This window comes from Podarcis cretensis (genome assembly GCF_951804945.1).
Source record: "Podarcis cretensis genome assembly, chromosome: 2".
Lineage (NCBI taxonomy): Eukaryota > Metazoa > Chordata > Lepidosauria > Squamata > Lacertidae > Podarcis > Podarcis cretensis.
Window position 1 is genome coordinate 57,604,643 of NC_137171.1, and position 18,516 is coordinate 57,623,158.

Genomic DNA, 18,516 nt, shown 5'->3' on the forward strand with positions numbered 1-18,516 from the left:
CATATAAAGCTGCTTAACACTCTATGAAGCAATGGCAGTTGCTGCGGTGTTCCCCACAGTGAAAATCTTGAAGGTGAAGGGTAGATGCACCTTCCTAAAAGGTCAGGGAAGCCCAGCAGATGTCCACTCTATGCTTCTGCAAGTGCCCTTCACAATTCACAATTCTCTTTGATCCTTATTAGAACTCCATGAAGCACCGTAGGTTAGGTTAAGAGAGAGAATTGCCCAAAGCCAGTCAGCTTCATAGCTAGGCGTGCCTCTTTTACATCCCTCAGGTTGAGTCTCCTGTCCCAAGTCCAACACTATTCTGGCACCCTGAGCCACTGATTTTTCTGCTTTAACTTTGAACATGTATTCCTTACAAGTACCTCCAGCCATACTGTATCTGTCACAGGTAGTGGCACACACAAGCAACGGTAATAAACGAATTGCATGCTGCAGTTTGTTAACTCCTGGGAGCATGGCATTGAAGGGGAACTATTGATTTTTCATCAAAGGTGTGGGAAGATAAGCTATAAACTAGTTTCTAAGAACATTTGCCTCCCTGCATTAAATTCCCTGATGTGTCCTATGCAACCCCCCCTTCCCCCAAAGGCAATTGTTTCCTTGCAGAAGACTTTAAATCAAATCTCAAGACAGGAAATAACTTTCAGTATCTGTGAGAACAGTGGGGGAGAATGATAGGTGATGAAAACTATATTTTGGGAGTAATGACTAAATGTGGATTTGTGGTAAGATGTCCTGTACAATGAATAGCAAAGGGTAATCTTATTGATATAATGATCAGCCAGCTAGGCTGCATAGGGCAAAATTACAGGCATAGTTATTCCGAATTCTCAAGTGTACTTGCCGTGGACAAATCCATCCACCTGAGTTTCTAAAATCTGTATAAGAAGAAGGGCATTCACAGCAGTTTCAACCATGGGTGTAAGAATTAACATCAGAAAGATGGTAACCACAACCAGTGGTTTCTTTGTGGCAGTACACACGAGTATAGAGCACAATCATCTCTTTTCTTGTTGCCCACGGCTGCCATTTTGTTCAGAAACTATTTTTTTAAAAAACCAAAACAACAAGATATGACTATTGGCACTTCACTTCCTCCACAAAAAGAGCACAGGCAATTTTAAATGTGCCTCTGTAGTAGGCTGTAGATGTGTTGTACAATTCTGTGTTGTACAAACACTGCCCCTAGTATACTGCATAGTATAATAATTAAGCTACTGGAAGCCTTTTAGGGAAGTGAAAACTGTTGTAAATCAACCAGGATATTGATCACTTAATGCAATATGAACCATGTCATCTATTCCCCTCACCGCACCCCATATGTGGTATTGACAATTGAAGGATAAATGATAGTGAGAAATCATTATTCTCATATTTGAAGTTCCTAACTTTTGTGAGTAAATGGAACTAGCTTCTTTGAAATGCATCCCAAGCAGCAGGAGTATTCATTACTATTAAACATTATTATTTTTTCAATCTAAGCAATCTGGAGTGTTTTCCTGACAATCTGGCATAAATAGACTTAATTACATGTGCCACCAGGACAACATTTTTGTAAGAAAGTTGTGCGATGAAACTGTTAAGGTCTTGGCTGATAAGGGAAATTATTGTGCTGGTTATGAAAACTTCTCATTAAATGAACAGGAAAAAATAATTAATTTTAGTGTCAATCAAAACATCACATAAAGGAAACAGAAAAACAGAGCAAGGATGTTTTAGTCTCCTGTTTTTAATTTATGTGGACATTCAGGATGAGCTACTCCTTTGTTGTCATAAGCTATCAGTTTCTGTTTTGAAACCTTATGGGGTCTTGTTGATATCAGATTCTGTGCTGCAATTTGGGTTCTTATTTTGATATCATTTTCTGGATCGCTGTTAGCTTTTAGAAGAACAATAGCTTAATTGAAATACTATATGTGGATTTTTACACACACCCAAGTGCCTGAAAATTCTCCAAGCCTGTAAGTTATTTTGACTGTGCCAGAAGCAGGCAGGGTTTCCTTGAAGTTAAAAGGTACAATTAATCTCCTGTTGCACTTCCAATTAACTAAATTGCTAACCTTATTGTGAAAAGTAGAAATGCAATTGAGTTGCTGCTTGAGGCATGCTAAAAGGGTGGGGAATGAAGTAATTTAATTAACTGACTTCAAGTACATTAAGAAGTATAGTGCCTTTCCCTCCCTCCCTTTCCCCCTCAGTACCTTTAAATAGATCATTGAATAATGCAGATTTTTTTTTTTTTTACCACAAGAGAGATAATGCACTGTGTTCAATTTTCAAATTGTCTAACGAAACCTTGGTCCTACCAGAGCATAATGATTTGGAAGAGTTAATGCCAAGAAAACTACCCCTTTCTGACTGGCAAATATCCCAAATGTGCCATAAATGCTCACAGACGTCATTCCAAAATGTTCTGGACTGGAATGCCAAACAAACAGAAGCACTCCACACTGCAACACTTTGTTGCAGACCCCCATTTGTTATATCTGTCGGCGAATACTTACATTAATATCTTCCAGATCTAAAAAGTTCAACACAACCCCGTTGCGTTTCCAGATGATTGGAGGCTGCAGAGGTCCATGGATAGCACAGTTCAATACAGTGCTCAGTCCAACAGTTACTGTGGTAACGCTGACCTTCTGCTCTTCAGAAAGTGTGAGTTGGACCACCTCTGTGAAAGTAATGGAACAAAAGTAATTATTATTATTATTATCCATGAAATAAATCTGGCCTTTTCACTGATTGATTGGGGAGGTTTCAGCAATAGTAAAGGTATGAACTGCTAAAAAGGTCAACGTTAGAACAACAACATGAAATGGGATATACCTCAATAAACCTAGAATACAATGTAATCCTTTATTTCATGCTTCCTTGGTTGTCAGATAGCCTTCCAGCTATGTAGGGGGGAAAAGACAGTATTGTCTTTCATTCTCATTTGTACCCTGCAGAAATCGAATTCAGATTAAATAGACTGTAGAGCAAACTATAATAATATTTACATCTCCTTCCTCAAACTGACAAGCATGAATAAAAGCAGAGTTCTGAAGTTTCTAACATGTACTCCTAAAACCACCTGTGGAATGTCCATGCTAGTACCTTTTCTAGGATCTGAGAGATACGTAATGTACACATGACCATACGCATCTGAAATCACCTTGTGTAGGTACATCATGGGACGCGGGTGGCGCTGTGGGTTAAATCACAGAGCCTAGGACTTGCCGATCAGAAGGCTGCGGTTCGAATCCCCGCGACGGGGTGAGCTCCCGTTGCTCGGTCCCTACTCCTGCCAACCTAGCAGTTCGAAAACACATCAAAGTGCAAGTAGATCAATAGGTACCACTCCAGCGGGAAGGTAAACAGCATTTCTGTGTGCTGCTCTGGTTCGCCAGAAGCGGCTTAGTCCTGCTGGCCACATGACCTGGAAGCTGTACGCCGGCTCCCTCGGCCAATAAAGCGAGATGAGCGCTGCAACCCCAGAGTCGGCAACGACTGGACCTAATGGTCAGGGGTCCCTTTAGGTACTGGTACATCATAGTATGGTGTTTTCCCTCCTCCTGTAGGAAAGGGGATACTTTTGCAGGAGAAGCAGCAATATATATTCTGCCCTGGTTGATACTGATTGGCAGTGGATCTTCAAGGTTTCAGATCCTGGTTCTTATTGGCATGCAAAGCATGTTTTCTGCTATTCAGCCATGGTCCTTCAGTGAGGCTTAGATTCTGTACAATCATCTTTGATACCATACAGGAAAACTAAGATTGCCAACATTCTAACAGAAGGTTTCCTAATGCCTTTAACAGTTGCATGGAATGTAGAAAATTAAACTGGAGAAGTTCCCTCCACCAAGCATGGAGATGCAACGATAGAAGGAGGTTACATTTTAACCTGAAAATGAGCTGCTATAGATGCAAGAACTACCTACTCTGGAAGAATGGCAAACAAAGGTGATGGACTTTATGGGATTGGCTGAGATGACGGGCAGAATCCGTGACCAGGGGAAGGAGACAGTAGAAGAGGACTGGAAGAAATTTAAAATATACTTTAAAAACTGTTGTAAAATTGAGGAATGTTAAGATGTCAAGGGGTAAGAAACAGAGAATTACAGCTGTAACTAAAAAAGTAAAGGAAATTTAATGAAAGGGAATTAAGATAAATTGACCAAAGGGTTGCTGAAGAATCATAAAACAAGGATGTAGGGATGGGGAGGTATGGGGAAGTCGAACGAAAGAAGGTGTATGAAAATACGATTATGAAGTTATACTTGTTTAAATGTTTTGTATGTTTTTGTTATGTCTTTTGTTGGTTTTTATTTTGTGTTTGAAAAATGAATAAACATTATTTTTTTTTAAAAAAAAGAAAATGGGCTGCTATAAAGGCAGAGGAGACCTGCCAGGAAAAGGTGGCAACTTTGTGGAATGTCATCCAAATTCCCTGTTACAGTGGTACCTCGGGTTACAGACCGCTTCAGGTTACATACGCTTCAGGTTACAGACTCCGCTAACCCAGAAATAGTACCTCGGGTTAAGAACTTTGCTTCAGGATGAAAACTGTAATCGTGCCGTGGCAGCGCAGCGACAGTGGGAGGCCCCATTAGCTAAAGTGGTACCTCAGGTTAAGAACAGTTTCAGGTTCAGAATGGACCTCCAGAACGAATTAAGCTCTTAACCCGAGGTACCACTGTACTTAGAGGAAATGAATTTGCTCTTCTTTCTTCAGCAGGGGGGCAGGGAACCATGTTAAATTGCTTTGTGTGAATTGATTCTTAGCGTTCAAAATCTTTCTCCTTCCCTTAACATTACATTTTGATTAACACCTGCCCAATGATAATAACACCAATCAGGATCCCGACATCTGCTCATTTGCCTGCTCAAAAAACAATGGCAGCATTGTGATTTGCACAGCCAGCTGTTATAAAATATGACAACAAGCACTTTGTTGGGTGTGCCCAGCTTTGCAGACAGGTAAGACACTTGATGGTGGAATTACTGTCAGTAGCAGAGAGCTGTTATTAAGCATTTCAACTAGAGACAGGGAGGCGGGGCTGAGCAATCAAAACGCTTTGTCAAAACCGTAATGTTTACAGTTTTTCCATTCCCTGGTGCATCTTCTTGGCTCAGCATCTGAGGCACTGGCAAAAAAAGGAAGGCCTTGGAGCTGCACCACACATTTAAAAATGCTCCAAACTGAGCTTTCAAGTTAATAGTCCATTGAGATTGTTGCATCGTAGTTATTTTTCAATGGAGCCGTTGGTTCAACACCTCTTTTGGTGCAACGCCGGTCCAATCTATATCTGCCCGACAAACATGACAGTAAGTGCATTGATTCCAAGAGGCATGACATCGCTGGAATTCATGTTAACATTGTGCCTGTAGATTTCTGTTGTTTTGCTGACTGCTGGATAGGTTTTGCAACAGCCACGAGGAAAGCAGTAAAACAAGGTGCCCCCCTTTTGTTAAAAGAAAAAAGAGAAATAATAAAGCTTGACATCACTGAAATAAAAGCTTGATGGGAACTTCCAGGAGTCTCGTTGTGATGAAGTAACAAGAGTAATCAGACCTGGGATTGAGCAGTTTCCCAACAAAGCTCACATTTTTCTAGAGGCAATATTTTTGCCACATGGCAATATTTAAGTACTTTTTCTCACTTTAACAGCTTTAAGAAAAGCTGTTAAAGTGGCTAAACCAAGCAGGAAACACAGGCTTTAAGTAAGCAGTGGGCTAAAAAATCATTAAATGCGTACACATGCGGCAGGGCTACACACACAGAGTTTTGCAACAACACAATCCTTAGGTTCAGACAGCCTTGGATTTGTAGGGAAGGCAACAGCAAGGCAACCTAGTTCCTCTTTATAAGTGTCAAGGCTGATTTGCCTTTAAGAGAAACTTTGATTAGGAATTGAATCACTGGGCAATCTGATCACATACCCTTTGGTGCCTCACAGTTACTTCTCTTTATTTATGTCCAGATAAATTAAGTAGCCACAATGAAGTACAGATAAGGGCATCTGACATATCCTAGGGGTCATTTAGGGGCAAAGTACCTTGAGCAGCGCTCCAGATGATACAAGAAAAGATAGGCCAAATTATTGACCCTCTCAGTTGCAAATGGTAGTGGCATGTTGTTTGCTTCTCAATGCATTCACCTTTTCACATCATGGAAAGGGCTTCTTATTGCTAAGGTTTTATAGGTTGGGTGCATTTAACAGAACTCACTCAAATAGAAATTACAGTGAGCTGATGATATCAACAAATTTAGCCAAGTTGCAAAAGCATTCCTGGACACATAAAAGGTTCTCAGACTTCATTAGGGGTGATGGTGTCACCATGTAATTAACCAAAATGGATAAATACATCACCTGAAATTGATTTTTTTTTAAAAAAAATACAATTTATTCAGTGAGAAGTGTCAGGATGTTTTCTTTCAGTTATGATGTCTTATGCTTTAGAGCTATTATTTCTAATGATCACAGATGACTAAGAGATCATTTTGCTTGGTGAAGGAAAAGTACTCTGCACACACCGAAACCCTCCTCTGTTTTCATTAAGTCTCGTTATGGAGAGGCACTGAAATGCTACCATTTGGGGTTTGTGAGGGCAGGGAGCCCTGATTCAGAGTAAGTTCTGAAATTCAAAAATGTAAATTCCACTTAATAGGAAGATCAGAAGCTGGGAGCCTCAGGCCTGGGGGCTGAATGCAGCCTTCCAGGTGCTTCTATCCAGGCCTTGGAACTCTCCCCAGCCTGCACCCTGTTTTCCTAGGCCACACCTTTCACCAGCCCTCTCTGCACCCTCTTCAAATGCTTTTGCCTGGTTTGAATGTGCCCTTGAAATGTTTGACTGGAAAAAAAAAAGATCTGTGGTGTGTGTGTGTGTGTGTGTCTATGCAAAAACCTTCAATGCAGTGGTACCTCAGGTTACATACGCTTCAGGTTTCATACGCTTCAGGTTACAGACTCCGCTAACCCAGAAATAGTGCTTCAGGTTAAGAACTTTGCTTCAGGATGAGAACAGAAATCGTGCTCTGGGGGCACAGCAGCAGCAGGAGGCCCCATTGGCTAAAGTGGTGCTTCAGGTTAAGAACAGTTTCAGGTTAAGTACGGACCTCCGGAACGAATTAAGTACTTCTCTAGTCTACTGTACAAAAGCAGAAATTGCATCCATTGCTCTATCCACTTTTTTCCCTTTCTTTTTTTTGCTTGTGGGCCCAAAGACATGCAGCCCTCAGAAGTTTGCCTGGGGGAATGTGGCCCTTGGGCTGAACAATTGCCCTGTACTAGATGATACTCAAATATCTTGATACTCAAATATCTTGTTTTCCATGGCACCTGAGCATGAGTTACAGGGCAGAGGTTATCAAGTGACGCTTTGTCTGGGTCTTATTACATGACAGAGTACGACCTCAGTTGCCAGGCCACATGCACATTTGACTCTGCAGAGGGCACTCTGTGAAGTGGTCCATATTTGTTGTGTTTTCTGCAGACATTACTGAGCAAGTAAAACAAGAATTGTGCATGCCCTTGGAGCAAGCCATTCAGAAACAAGGTCACATTTACTGAAAACAAGTACCTTTCATTAATGGACTCTAAAGTGGAGGGCACCGGAGGGCAGATTTTCATAGTGTACTAATAGATATATGACTCTATGCAAAATGTTGCCCTGGAAGCCAGTGTTCCCTCTGTAAATTGAGATAAATTCTGTATCATTTGGATTGCTGGTCAAAATTGCCTCTCTGCACCTTCTATCTTTAGTCAACGATATTATGGCTTGATAATTGCAGCTTCTGACATCCCGTTGTGATCATTTCTTCAGTTTGTGCTGTCATATGCATCACTGGTTATATGTGCAACAAAAGTAGGCATTTGGTGCCCAAGCATACTTTTTAATGAAAACACTGCTATATTTGGAATGTACTGGATAGGAAAAGGAACTAGTAATTAGCATAACACGTAACATTTAGTGGCTTTAATGAGGGTTGCTTTCTTTTGAAGAGGTATAATAAAGTAAGGGTACACTCATTGGATTTTATGTCTTTTAATAAGGTTTCCTTAATCCTGTTTCTCACAAATGACTTGGACTCCATGAAACACTTCTAAAATCTATCAGCAGGCTCTATATGAACACACTTTTGAGCGCTCCGTTCTCGTGAAATTGGGGTTGGAAGGATCTGTCACTACCACTTTTCTCTGTTTCTCATTTTTCCAATCTTAAATTCAGTTCTCAACATTTCTGCAGCAATTTGGGGTTGTGTTTTTTTTGGGAGGGGAGGGGGAAGGGTTTAAGATCTTCATGTGACTTGCACATTTTGAAATTGAAGTCAACTCACTTTAGAGAGACCTTGACTCCACATCTGTAGCAACTCCAGTCTAAGTGTCCAAATAATAATAATAATAATAATAATAATAATAATTTTATTATTCTTACCCCACGCATCTGGCTGGGTTTCCCCAGCCACTCTGGGTGGCTCCCAACAGAAATAAATAATAATAATAATAATAATAATAATAATAATGTGATAAAACATCAGACCTAAAAAACTTCCCTAAACAGGGCTGAGTGGTTGTGTCCAGACCATTGCTAGTTATGCAGCATTTAAGAAATTAAAGATTGTGTCCAGTGCTGTCGGTCTGCTAGCACAATAGCCCTTTTGCTAGTGGAGGTGCCTTTCATAATGTTGTACAACGGAGGAAACCAATGCAACAGGTCCACTGGTGGGATCATTGTGCAAGAACGTAACCAGCAGCAAAGGCAAAAACTGGATACAAACAGCCCCATGTGATTCTAAAATCCAATGCCTTGTTTAAGTTTTCAGTATACTGTATATTAAACTCCAGAAACCCTTGCATATTCCCCCTATATTTTCTTCCTTTTTTGAAATTAGAGCATCTTTAACAGAAAGGAACTGCACTGACTTCAGTAGCAACCTCTGCATGCTAATTGAGTCAGGTATTACTAGTTGTGCTATTTTATCACAGAAATCTTTTCTCTGCTGTCATCTGCAGCCCACCAACGGCAATCATAATTTCACAATGAAGACATGTATAATTGAGGTCATTACTGAGAGCAACCTGGAATTGAGCATCTACAGAACAAAACTCATTGATTTAGCATGGCTTAGAGATAATTTACATAGCAAATGTTGGTCATAGGCTTTACTTTTCTTATGCTATAGTAGTACACCGAGAACTCAATTTTCGTTTTGAAAATGCTTTTTGTATCTTTAATTAGATCTTTTCTGCTTAAACTCCGGACATATCATTTTGCAGTGGATTGTTACTAATTTTTAATTATTCTTGCATTTGCTCATAGATGCCTTTCAGTGCTTGAAATAGTGAAAATAGTTTATTGTGTGTATCGGGCATGAATCTTCTTAAAGGATTATTTACTAAGATTATTGTCTGAGCTCAGAATAAATACTGCCCGGAGTTAGTGGAGGTAGAATTTGTTCATTAAAAAGCCAGAATATTTTGTCTCAAAAAAATAGCTACTGCACTTTGTTGTGGGTTAGGAAGGAAATATTGTAGCCCCTTCTAAAAATCAGCCTTTGACTTTAGAATCTTAAAATAAAATTGCCTCTAATGAGGGGGCCAGTTTTTAAGTTATTTATCAGATTTATGGTGCAAAACAATCAATGGGTGTTACATCCCATTGATTTTAAAAGGAGATTTAATTATGTGCCAACTTTTCTGCAACAAAGCGTGTTCTCCTTCAGGGAGAGCACGTGTTGCGGTGGGGTCTACTGAGCCACCCCCTTTGTTGCTGGGTAAGTTCTTCAAGATGGCCGGGGGGCATTGATTGGATTGCCGAGTTGCTGGGGCAAAAGTTATGTTGCAATTTTGGATGGGAGGGGTAAAAGGTTTAAATACTCTGCACACAGCCTTGTACTTTCTCTTTTGCTGCGTGCAACGGATCACCCACCCACCCGCCCTAGAATAAGAGGTTTGTTGCGTTGACCTTGCTATGCCTGTCATGGGGTCGTCTGCCTTTGAGCAGGGGCCTGGTAGGAATTTTTCCACCTGGCAAATTGGCTGGCTGGGTGGTTTTTGCCTACTGCGTAGCAAATCGTCACAACTTGTAAGGTTGTGGTTAGGCATTGGTTATAAATCTGGTGGAGGAGGGGTTAGGATAGGCTGGGCCTACCCCTCCATGGAGGGGTTCAGGATAGGCTGGGCCTGCCCCTCCATGGTTGCTGCGGAAAGGGAATTCCGTTAAAGGAATCCTGGGGCTTGCCATCTTTTCGTCCAATCCCTGGAATGGGACTAGGGCCGGCAAGCCTTCGGGGAGCAGGCGGGTGAGAGTTGAGGGTCTGTGTCTCAGCTCCAATTCTTCCCTGACTTGCTTTCCCCCGCACTGTCTTTCGGTGGTGCCCGGAAGTCAGTTCTGTCCCCAGACGGGGGGACAGATAGTCTTAACCAATGCCTAAACAACCACTCACAGTTTGTATTTTAATAAAGTTGTGGCCAAAATCATGCCAAAAATCTTAAACAAAAATTACGTGTCCGTTGTGAGTTATTTTGGGGGGTGGATTGGGGACCTCAACACGCAATTTGCAATTTTCAAAAATACAATAACTCATATGAAATTTCATCAATATTTTAGCACAAATTTCTCCTAATATGTACATTTTTGTATGCATTTTTGACTAACAGAAATCTTTTTGCAAGCAATTTTCCCTAATAGAATGCACGTTTGCATGTTATTTTCAACTAATTTATGCATTTACATGCACACACTTTCCCCTAGTATATGCATTTTTGTACACACTGCTTTGCAGGAGACCCAGAGTACAAAGTTTGGAGCGGTGCAAATGCTTAAAGATGACTGTGTTTTGGTTTGCTAAGTGTGAATTAGATAGTGTCTCATTGATATGCAAAGTAAATCAAATTCTCCCCGCCCCTAGTGGCAGGATAGAAAGTTGCTCCAATTAACAATGTTCTAAAAGTAAAAGACAGTCCATTCGGACCATCTTGTACAATGTAAATATGGAAGGGATATCAGGTTTGGGTGCATACTTTGGTTTTCAAAATCTCAATTTACAGATGGGTTTTACTGTCTTGTTATTTGAGCAGAGCTTCTCCAGTGCTTGGACTTATGTGAGAGAAAAAGAACCGGATGAATGAACATGTATAATAAAATTATTTCTAAAATCCTAGTACAAATGTGCTAATCTCAGCTATATTTTGTAATTGCCATAATTCAAAGTATTAATGTAATGTATATATACTGCTTATCATAGGTATGCTGCTTCAAAGTATTTTACAGTAAATTCTCCACTAAATTAGTAATGGTGTTTTCTGAGGCATTAAAAAATGCATAACTGTGAGATGGTACTTAGCAGCTTAAACCTTGCCTGCCTATCCTTTACTTGTGAAGTCCAAAGGCTATGACTCTTTGAGCTGTGCTTCATCTTATGCTAAAAGTGTAAAATTTATTCTGTCAATCTTTTCTTCAGAAAAAAACAACCTCCAATTCAGTCTTTCCTGCCTCCCCACATCTATCCAGAAGCCGAATCCTTCAAAAAATAAGGACAGATTTGTAGTTATGGCAGGTGGAATTTACCTCATCTTTTGTGCTGAGGCTCACATGTCCACAGTTGTAATCTCTTAACTGGAAGTGGATGAGGCTAGAGTTGGTAAGGAATGGGTCTGACACCAAAAATGGGTATTCCAGAAGTAGTGGACCCACTTCTTTTCTATCTTTCACTCATGCCCTTCTCCCTCTGACACTCCCTTCTCTCCCCGCTTGCTTAACCATTTTTTCTTTCATTCGTTCCTGCTTTTCTTGCTCCAGAAAAATCGCCTGCACAACAATTTAGGTTTAGTAAAGATAAATCTCAGTGGTGCAGATAAGATCCGTTCAGGGCCAGATTTAGGTTTGATGAGGCCCTAAGCTACTGAAGGTAATGGGGCCCATTATACGTCCAGCTGTCCTTTGTCAACAACAAATTGTTGCTGTTTTTTTGTTTTGAATATATGCTATATGGTAATTTATGGACCTAATATCTAACCAGTGATATTTTAGAGAGCAGGCTAGCAGGTGGGGCACATTACTTGCATCATAGGAGCCTACATAACACAAAACACTGTTGCTGTATGTAGGTTTTATTTTATTTGTTTTTTTATCTTATATTTTGGAAATGTACTTCCAGGTTTTTTCCTTTAATTTTTTTGGGGGCCCCCAAGCGAGTGGGACCCTAAGCTATAGCTTGTTTAGCTGATACATAAATCCAGCACTGGATCCCTCCCTTCCCCAAACCCAATGAGGGTCGGGTGGAGAGAGATGGGTTCTTATCCGCAGTCCAGTGCAAGAAGGAGGGAGGGTTAACCCTTCATTGCCCAGCTGCCACTCCAAGGAAAATCACCTGATATGTGGCAATAAGGTTTCCCATCCTTTTCTTTCTATCAGCATTGCATATTATGGGGACAGGATAGTTAATTTTCTGCAGGTACTGCAGTGATGAAAACTGCCCCAATGCAGTGCCACAACGGGGGGCGGGGGGGGGGGAAGGCTCTCTGTTCAGCTGAAAGAACTACCAATTCCATTCTGAGCAAGTCTGAAAGAACATAGAAAATAATTCATGCTGGGTGGTGGGGTGGAGCGCATTCAAAACAGAATCAGGATAAATAATTCATCCAAAGACTTAACTTTAACGGGCAAGTGGACATGTGTTAAAACTGATAGTAAAGAGGTCAATTGAATCCTACAAGATGAGAAAAGGGGAAAAGGTTTGACTAGAACTAAGACAAATCAGCTGCACCTTTTCAACATATAGATGCACTTTTCAGGCGATGTTTGCACATTCAGTGAACACTGGTAGCAGGGAGCAGAATTGCGGTGAAAAGCCCTGACCTCCCAAAGGTGTTTACTAACAGCTTCCATATTTTGAGAAGCACATTGATTTATTATTTTATTTATTCATATTCTGCCATTATCCCTGTGCAGGACCCAAGGCAGCTCACAACGTAAATTAAAACAAATATAACTAAAAACACACAATGATACAAATATTTATAAGTAACCATATTGAAAACAGCACTGAAAACCCTGAAAACAATTTAAAAGTACTCATATACACGTATCCTACCACCACTACCAACAGAAGCCATCCTCAACAGACCCTGTCACAGCAGTTATAAGTGGCCTAAGGCATATCTGAACAAAAAAAAGTGTTTACCCATGAAAGAAAAGCTGAGTGTGTGCCAGCCTAGCCTCCCAGAGTTTCAGAATCTAGGAACAGCCACCAAGAAGGCCCTGTCCAAGAAGCCATCCACTTAAAAAAACAAAACCAGCCGAGTTGCCCTTCTACCTTTGATTCCATTTCTTTCTCGGAGCCTTGGGGAACCATAAGCCCAAGGTGTAGTAACTGGATACCAGCATGAAGGAAATTTAAAGTGTTTTTGCATGTTACGTTAAACCAGGGCTATTTGTGACGGAAGCAAACTAAGAAGCTGTGATCAAATTTGGCTTCCTGTGACATCTGTCCTTGAGATTGTGCTTCATAAGCCAACAACAAACTGCTTTAAGCCTGGCTAGCTGCTTGCTCACACTGTGCTAAGCAATTCAAGACTTTTTCAAGTATTTGGGATTGATACTTTGTTCATTTCCCTTTGACTATATATGTGGAGGTGGGGGGGATGCTCTCAGCTAAAGCAGGATCTGGTCCCAGGCCTCCTTTCTCTCATTACTAGTTTGGATCTCTGAAAAGCGCTCTTGACAGAAGCATTTCTTTGGGTCAGGTAGACAGCACTCTTGGGAATATACGGTAACTATTAACTTTACCATAGGTGCTTAGTGATTGCTGGGAGCCAGTCAGGATCCTACAGTTGGAATACATGTTTTTTGTTTTTTATTGCAGAGTGAGTGCTTTCAGGTGGTAAAAAGACAGTGGCATGCTGGACAGATTTGGCTGTTGGAATAGGGATGCATTTAGCAAGTGTTGCTACACAATGCTGCATAATTTCTTGATCTTCAGCTCTGGCCCTTCATGCTGAGCCCACAACTCCCCTCCCATTCTGCCTTCCATCTTTATCCAATATCACAGCCTAGGGCTCAACGGCTATGTTTTGGCTGTTGTTATGGCAACACAACTGTCTCTCTTGAATATGAAACCTCCATAAACCTCCTCAGTTTGATCATATCCACACATTATCAATTTTTACTAACACTGTAAAATTGCTAATGGCCAAATGACTTTCATAAATATTTCTGAGTGCTGTTGGTGTGGGGTAGTACTGTGTGTGTGTGTGTGTGTGTGTGTTAATTTTTGGCCACAGCAGTATACATCAACACAGAACAGCCACTGTAGATTAAATATGCCTTCTTGTTCTTCTGTGCTCAGTAAGTGGATATAAAGCTATTTGCTGTCGGCAGGAGAACAACACATAGGAAAGAGTAGCAATGAATAATGCTGTATGCAAACAGCAGCATGAGGCTCAAAGGCTAGCATATCAAAAAAGCAGGGATGGAAATCTAGGTCACATTTGGTTATTACAGTTATCACTGATATATGTATCAAACATGCAGCTGCTTTCACAGTGACTGGTCTTAGGGCCAGAGGAATATGCATAGAGAAATATTGTCTCTGCTGAACAGAGCCTCCTGACCTCACCTACCCAAAAAGATTCCTACAAAGCTTTTTCATTTGGGTTACTGCAGTGGACTGTGGTTTTGTTCTAAATATGATATAATAACTCACTTGATCAAAGTGGGAATGGAAGGAAGGAAGGGGCAGGAAAAAGCCACAGCATATCCTGTAGTACACCAAGCCCTAAACGGCCTCGGCCCAGTATACCTGATGGAGTGTCTCCACCCCCATCGTTCTGCCTGGATGCTGAGGTCCAGCGCCGAGGGCCTTCTGGCAGTTCCCTCATTGCAAGAAGCCAAGTTCCAGGGAACCAGGCAGAGGGCCTTCTCGGTAGTGGCGCCCGCCCTGAGGAATGCCCTCCCATCAAATGTCAAAGAGATAAACAACTATCTGACATTTAGAAGACATCTGAAGGCAGCCCTGTTCAGGAAAGTTATTAATGTGTGACATTTTAATGTATTTTTCATCTTTGTTGGAAGCCATCCAGAGTGGCTGGGGAAACCCAGCCAGTTGGGTGGGGTACAAATAATAAATTATTATTATTATTATTATTATTATTATTATTATTATTATTAATCAAGCAAATAATTTTAGGAGCGCTTGTCCAATGTCTTTTGAGATACTCCTAATTTTAAATTAGGTGATGTTGTGTTTTATTTTATTAGAACATGCATGTCCCCCTTCTTTCTGGTACATATAGTGGCTTACAACCTTTAAAATTACAATTTCATAAAAAAAGCAAAATATAACAACCAAGCAGTTAAAATTGAATATAGAAATATTGCCTACCACATACAACTAAAGCCAACCAACAAATAACTGTGGAGGGTTCAACCATACATCATGGGGCAAGGTGTTCCATACTTAAGATACAGCCAATGAGGAGGTCCTTTCTGTTTTCCCATTCAGACGTGCTTCCACTCCAGGTGGGACACAGAAAAGGGCTTTTCCTTCTGATCTTGGGGAGTGAGCAAAATGGTAAGAAAGGAGGTGTTTCCTGAGCTATGACCCCATTACTGGCACTCTGTATTATTAAAGAGAACTCAAGAGTCCTGTGGCAACTTAAAAACTAACGGATTTGATGTGGATTAAGTTTGTGTGGACTTCAGTCTAGAAAGACTGAGACATTCATGAAGTCTTTCTGAAACAACTATAATAACATTTTGTATTCCTATATGTTATAACCAACCAATTCGATTAATTTATATATTGTCTAAGATGATGGTGTTGGTCTTCAAGTGTCAATTGGTGTTAATGTTTATAACTATTCCATAAGCTCCTAGAGTTTATAATGAAAATACTAAACTATACTATCGAAACATCTGCTTTGGAAGTAGAGAAATAAACAATCCATAGAGAGTTTGAGGAGAGAAGCAGAGAGGAAATATTAGAGTAGTGAAAAGCTACTTAGATCCAACAAACACTTCAATCAAATACTACCCTTTGAGAGCTATGCTTCGTTCTTTGAAGGGTATCATTTGATAATATGAAAATTGATAATGAAATCTAGTAATCAACTCAGTTTGAGAGGCATAATACAAGTATTAAGAATAAAGGTTACTAATAAGCAACAAATGCTTTTAAACCATCATTCTTTACTTCTTTTTTCTAGAAATATTGTTAAAAGCATTCACCGCGTTAATCAAGAATGTGATGGACCCTACTCTCAGCAGCCAGAAACATCATAGCCAGACACTGGAGAGACCTGTCAGGAGTAAGCATGCACTAATGGTACCAAATAGTATGGGAAACAGCCTTATTAGAAAAACTAACCAATAAACTGAAACTGACACGAGGACAAATGGAAGAAGACGCCTTCACCCCGGTATGGCTCCCTTTTATCACATACACAGTCTAGCAACAACAAGAATCCGCCAACAGCATACAAATCAATATGGCTAATCTGATTCAAAAACACCTACCCACCTCACTCACACCTGAAAACGAAGTTGACCACAGCCAATCACAAACAAACAACCACACCCTAGGCCAGGCATGGCCAAAGCTGGCCCTCCAGCTGTTTTGGGACTATAATTCCCATCATCCCTAGCTAACAGGACCAGTGGTCAGGGATGATGGGAATTGTAGTCCCAAAACAGCTGGAGGGCCAAGTTTGGCTATGTCTGCCCTAGGCCAACCCCAACCTCTCTCACCACCAAAGGAACACAAACGAATAGTAAAGAGAACCTGCACAAGCGACGCTGACACAAAACCCCACACATACATTAAGTAAAATAGAAACATCGCCACCCGACCCCACCCCCACTCACCATGGCCCCCTAGACTTCTTCCCCCTTTTTTCCCTAATGTAACACTAATGTCTCAACAAATGAAACTGATCTGAAGAAAATGTAACTTGAAAACAGACATTGCACATATTTTTGTAAACCAAGAAATCTTTAATAAAAAAAGTTTTTTTTTTAAAAAAAGAATGTGATGCACATCTTTAATTGCCATTCTATGATAAGATAAGTTGCCACATGACAAAAGCACAGTTCCCTTTATTTTTTCATGAAACATTTATTTATACTTCATAGTAGAGCAATTTTTGTGTGGCACAAATGCAGCCCATTTAGGTTAAGTTTAGTTATCTAAGCCTGCAAGATTTTATCATCTTCCCACCCTCCTTTTCACACATTATGAATATTTCACCAAGATTTTCCTCAGGCTCACAATATTTTCTTGAAGACACTCAGTGACACCTGCCCGTTGCCCCCTCAGAAATCTGTAGAATATTTTAATCTTCAATGTAATAACCAGGCAATGCTATCATTGCTATTCTAATAAGTATGTAGCATACTTTATAAACATATTGATGAAAACTACAGAGTTCATGCAATAGTAGATATCTACCACACAGTGCTCTACACACACACACACACACACACACACACACAGAGAGAGAGAGAGAGAGAGAGAGAGAGAGAGAGATGGAAAAATGGGAGAAGTACAACAATATTTTATTACAGTTGTAGACCAGCATAAATGGGAAAAGTACTGTAAGTAAACACAGCAGTACAAAGAAATGTGTTGGTATTAAAGAGGAAACCCTAAAGCACAGAGGGCAAGAGAAGCAAGAGATGAAAGCACAGGAATTCCCAAAGAAATCCATAGGATTCATTTTATCAGCACATCTATTGTTGCAACTAGGTTTTGCTGCTATTAAGTCTTTTAAAGTTGGAACCCCTGAAGTTAAGTGCCTTTGACATTACTGCATAAAGTGAGGAGGTAATTGATCAGACTTCATATTTGATTCTTGGCAGGCTCCCAGGGCTTTTAACAAAATTTTGAATCAGCATTTCAAAGACATCATAGTTTGGTGTTTCAGTGGATTTAGTCTCCACAGGGAATTATGGATTTCAAAACAAACCACTCAGAGAAGACTAGCAAATTAGGGAAAGGTTTAAGACGACAGTGAAACGGTCTGCCCTAGTGGAAAGGAAACATCTGTAGAAATTCTAAGGGGGTATTGAGAATCTGGCAGTGGGAAGGAAAGAGTATTTCAATGGTTTGGCAGTGTATATTGAGGACCAACCCTACAGTTAGTTGCCTCATTCTGTGAGATGGGGAGGAGAAGCATCATTAAGGTGTTGGAGGCCAGACCATGTTAGGATAGGAGAATCCACTACTACTAATACTACTACTACTACTACTACAGTAGTTCCATAAATATTCATCAGCATTTTACTGTGAATGTCTCCTGATATACACATTTGTATAAATTTTGGCTAATATGCACATTTTTTGCAAAACAATTTCCCCCTAATTAATGCATTTTTGTGTTACCTTCATTACTGTATTTTCATGGGACATGGGTGGTGCTGTGGTCTAAACCATTGTGTCACAGTCTGGGTTGTAGGCAGCAACAGTCCAGACCTTACATGCCGGAACCAGGATATGGATGGTAACAATGGAGGACAGAAACTTGATAA

The 18,516-nt window shown here is 40.4% G+C and overlaps 1 protein-coding gene across 3 annotated transcripts in view; it reads right to left on the bottom strand.

Moving 5' to 3' along the window:
• Positions 1 to 18,516, bottom strand: part of FSTL4 (follistatin like 4) — a 353,517-nt gene that overhangs the window by 42,934 nt on the left and 292,067 nt on the right. For 2 of the 3 annotated variants that reach the window (XM_079968104.1, XM_079968103.1), the window contains exon 7: positions 2,511 to 2,677. The exons of the other annotated variant lie outside the window; for it this stretch is intronic. In XM_079968104.1, coding sequence (XP_079824230.1) covers positions 2,511 to 2,677 — 167 coding nt within the window. The remainder of the gene's footprint in view (positions 1 to 2,510; positions 2,678 to 18,516) is intronic. 3 annotated transcript variants of the gene reach the window in all.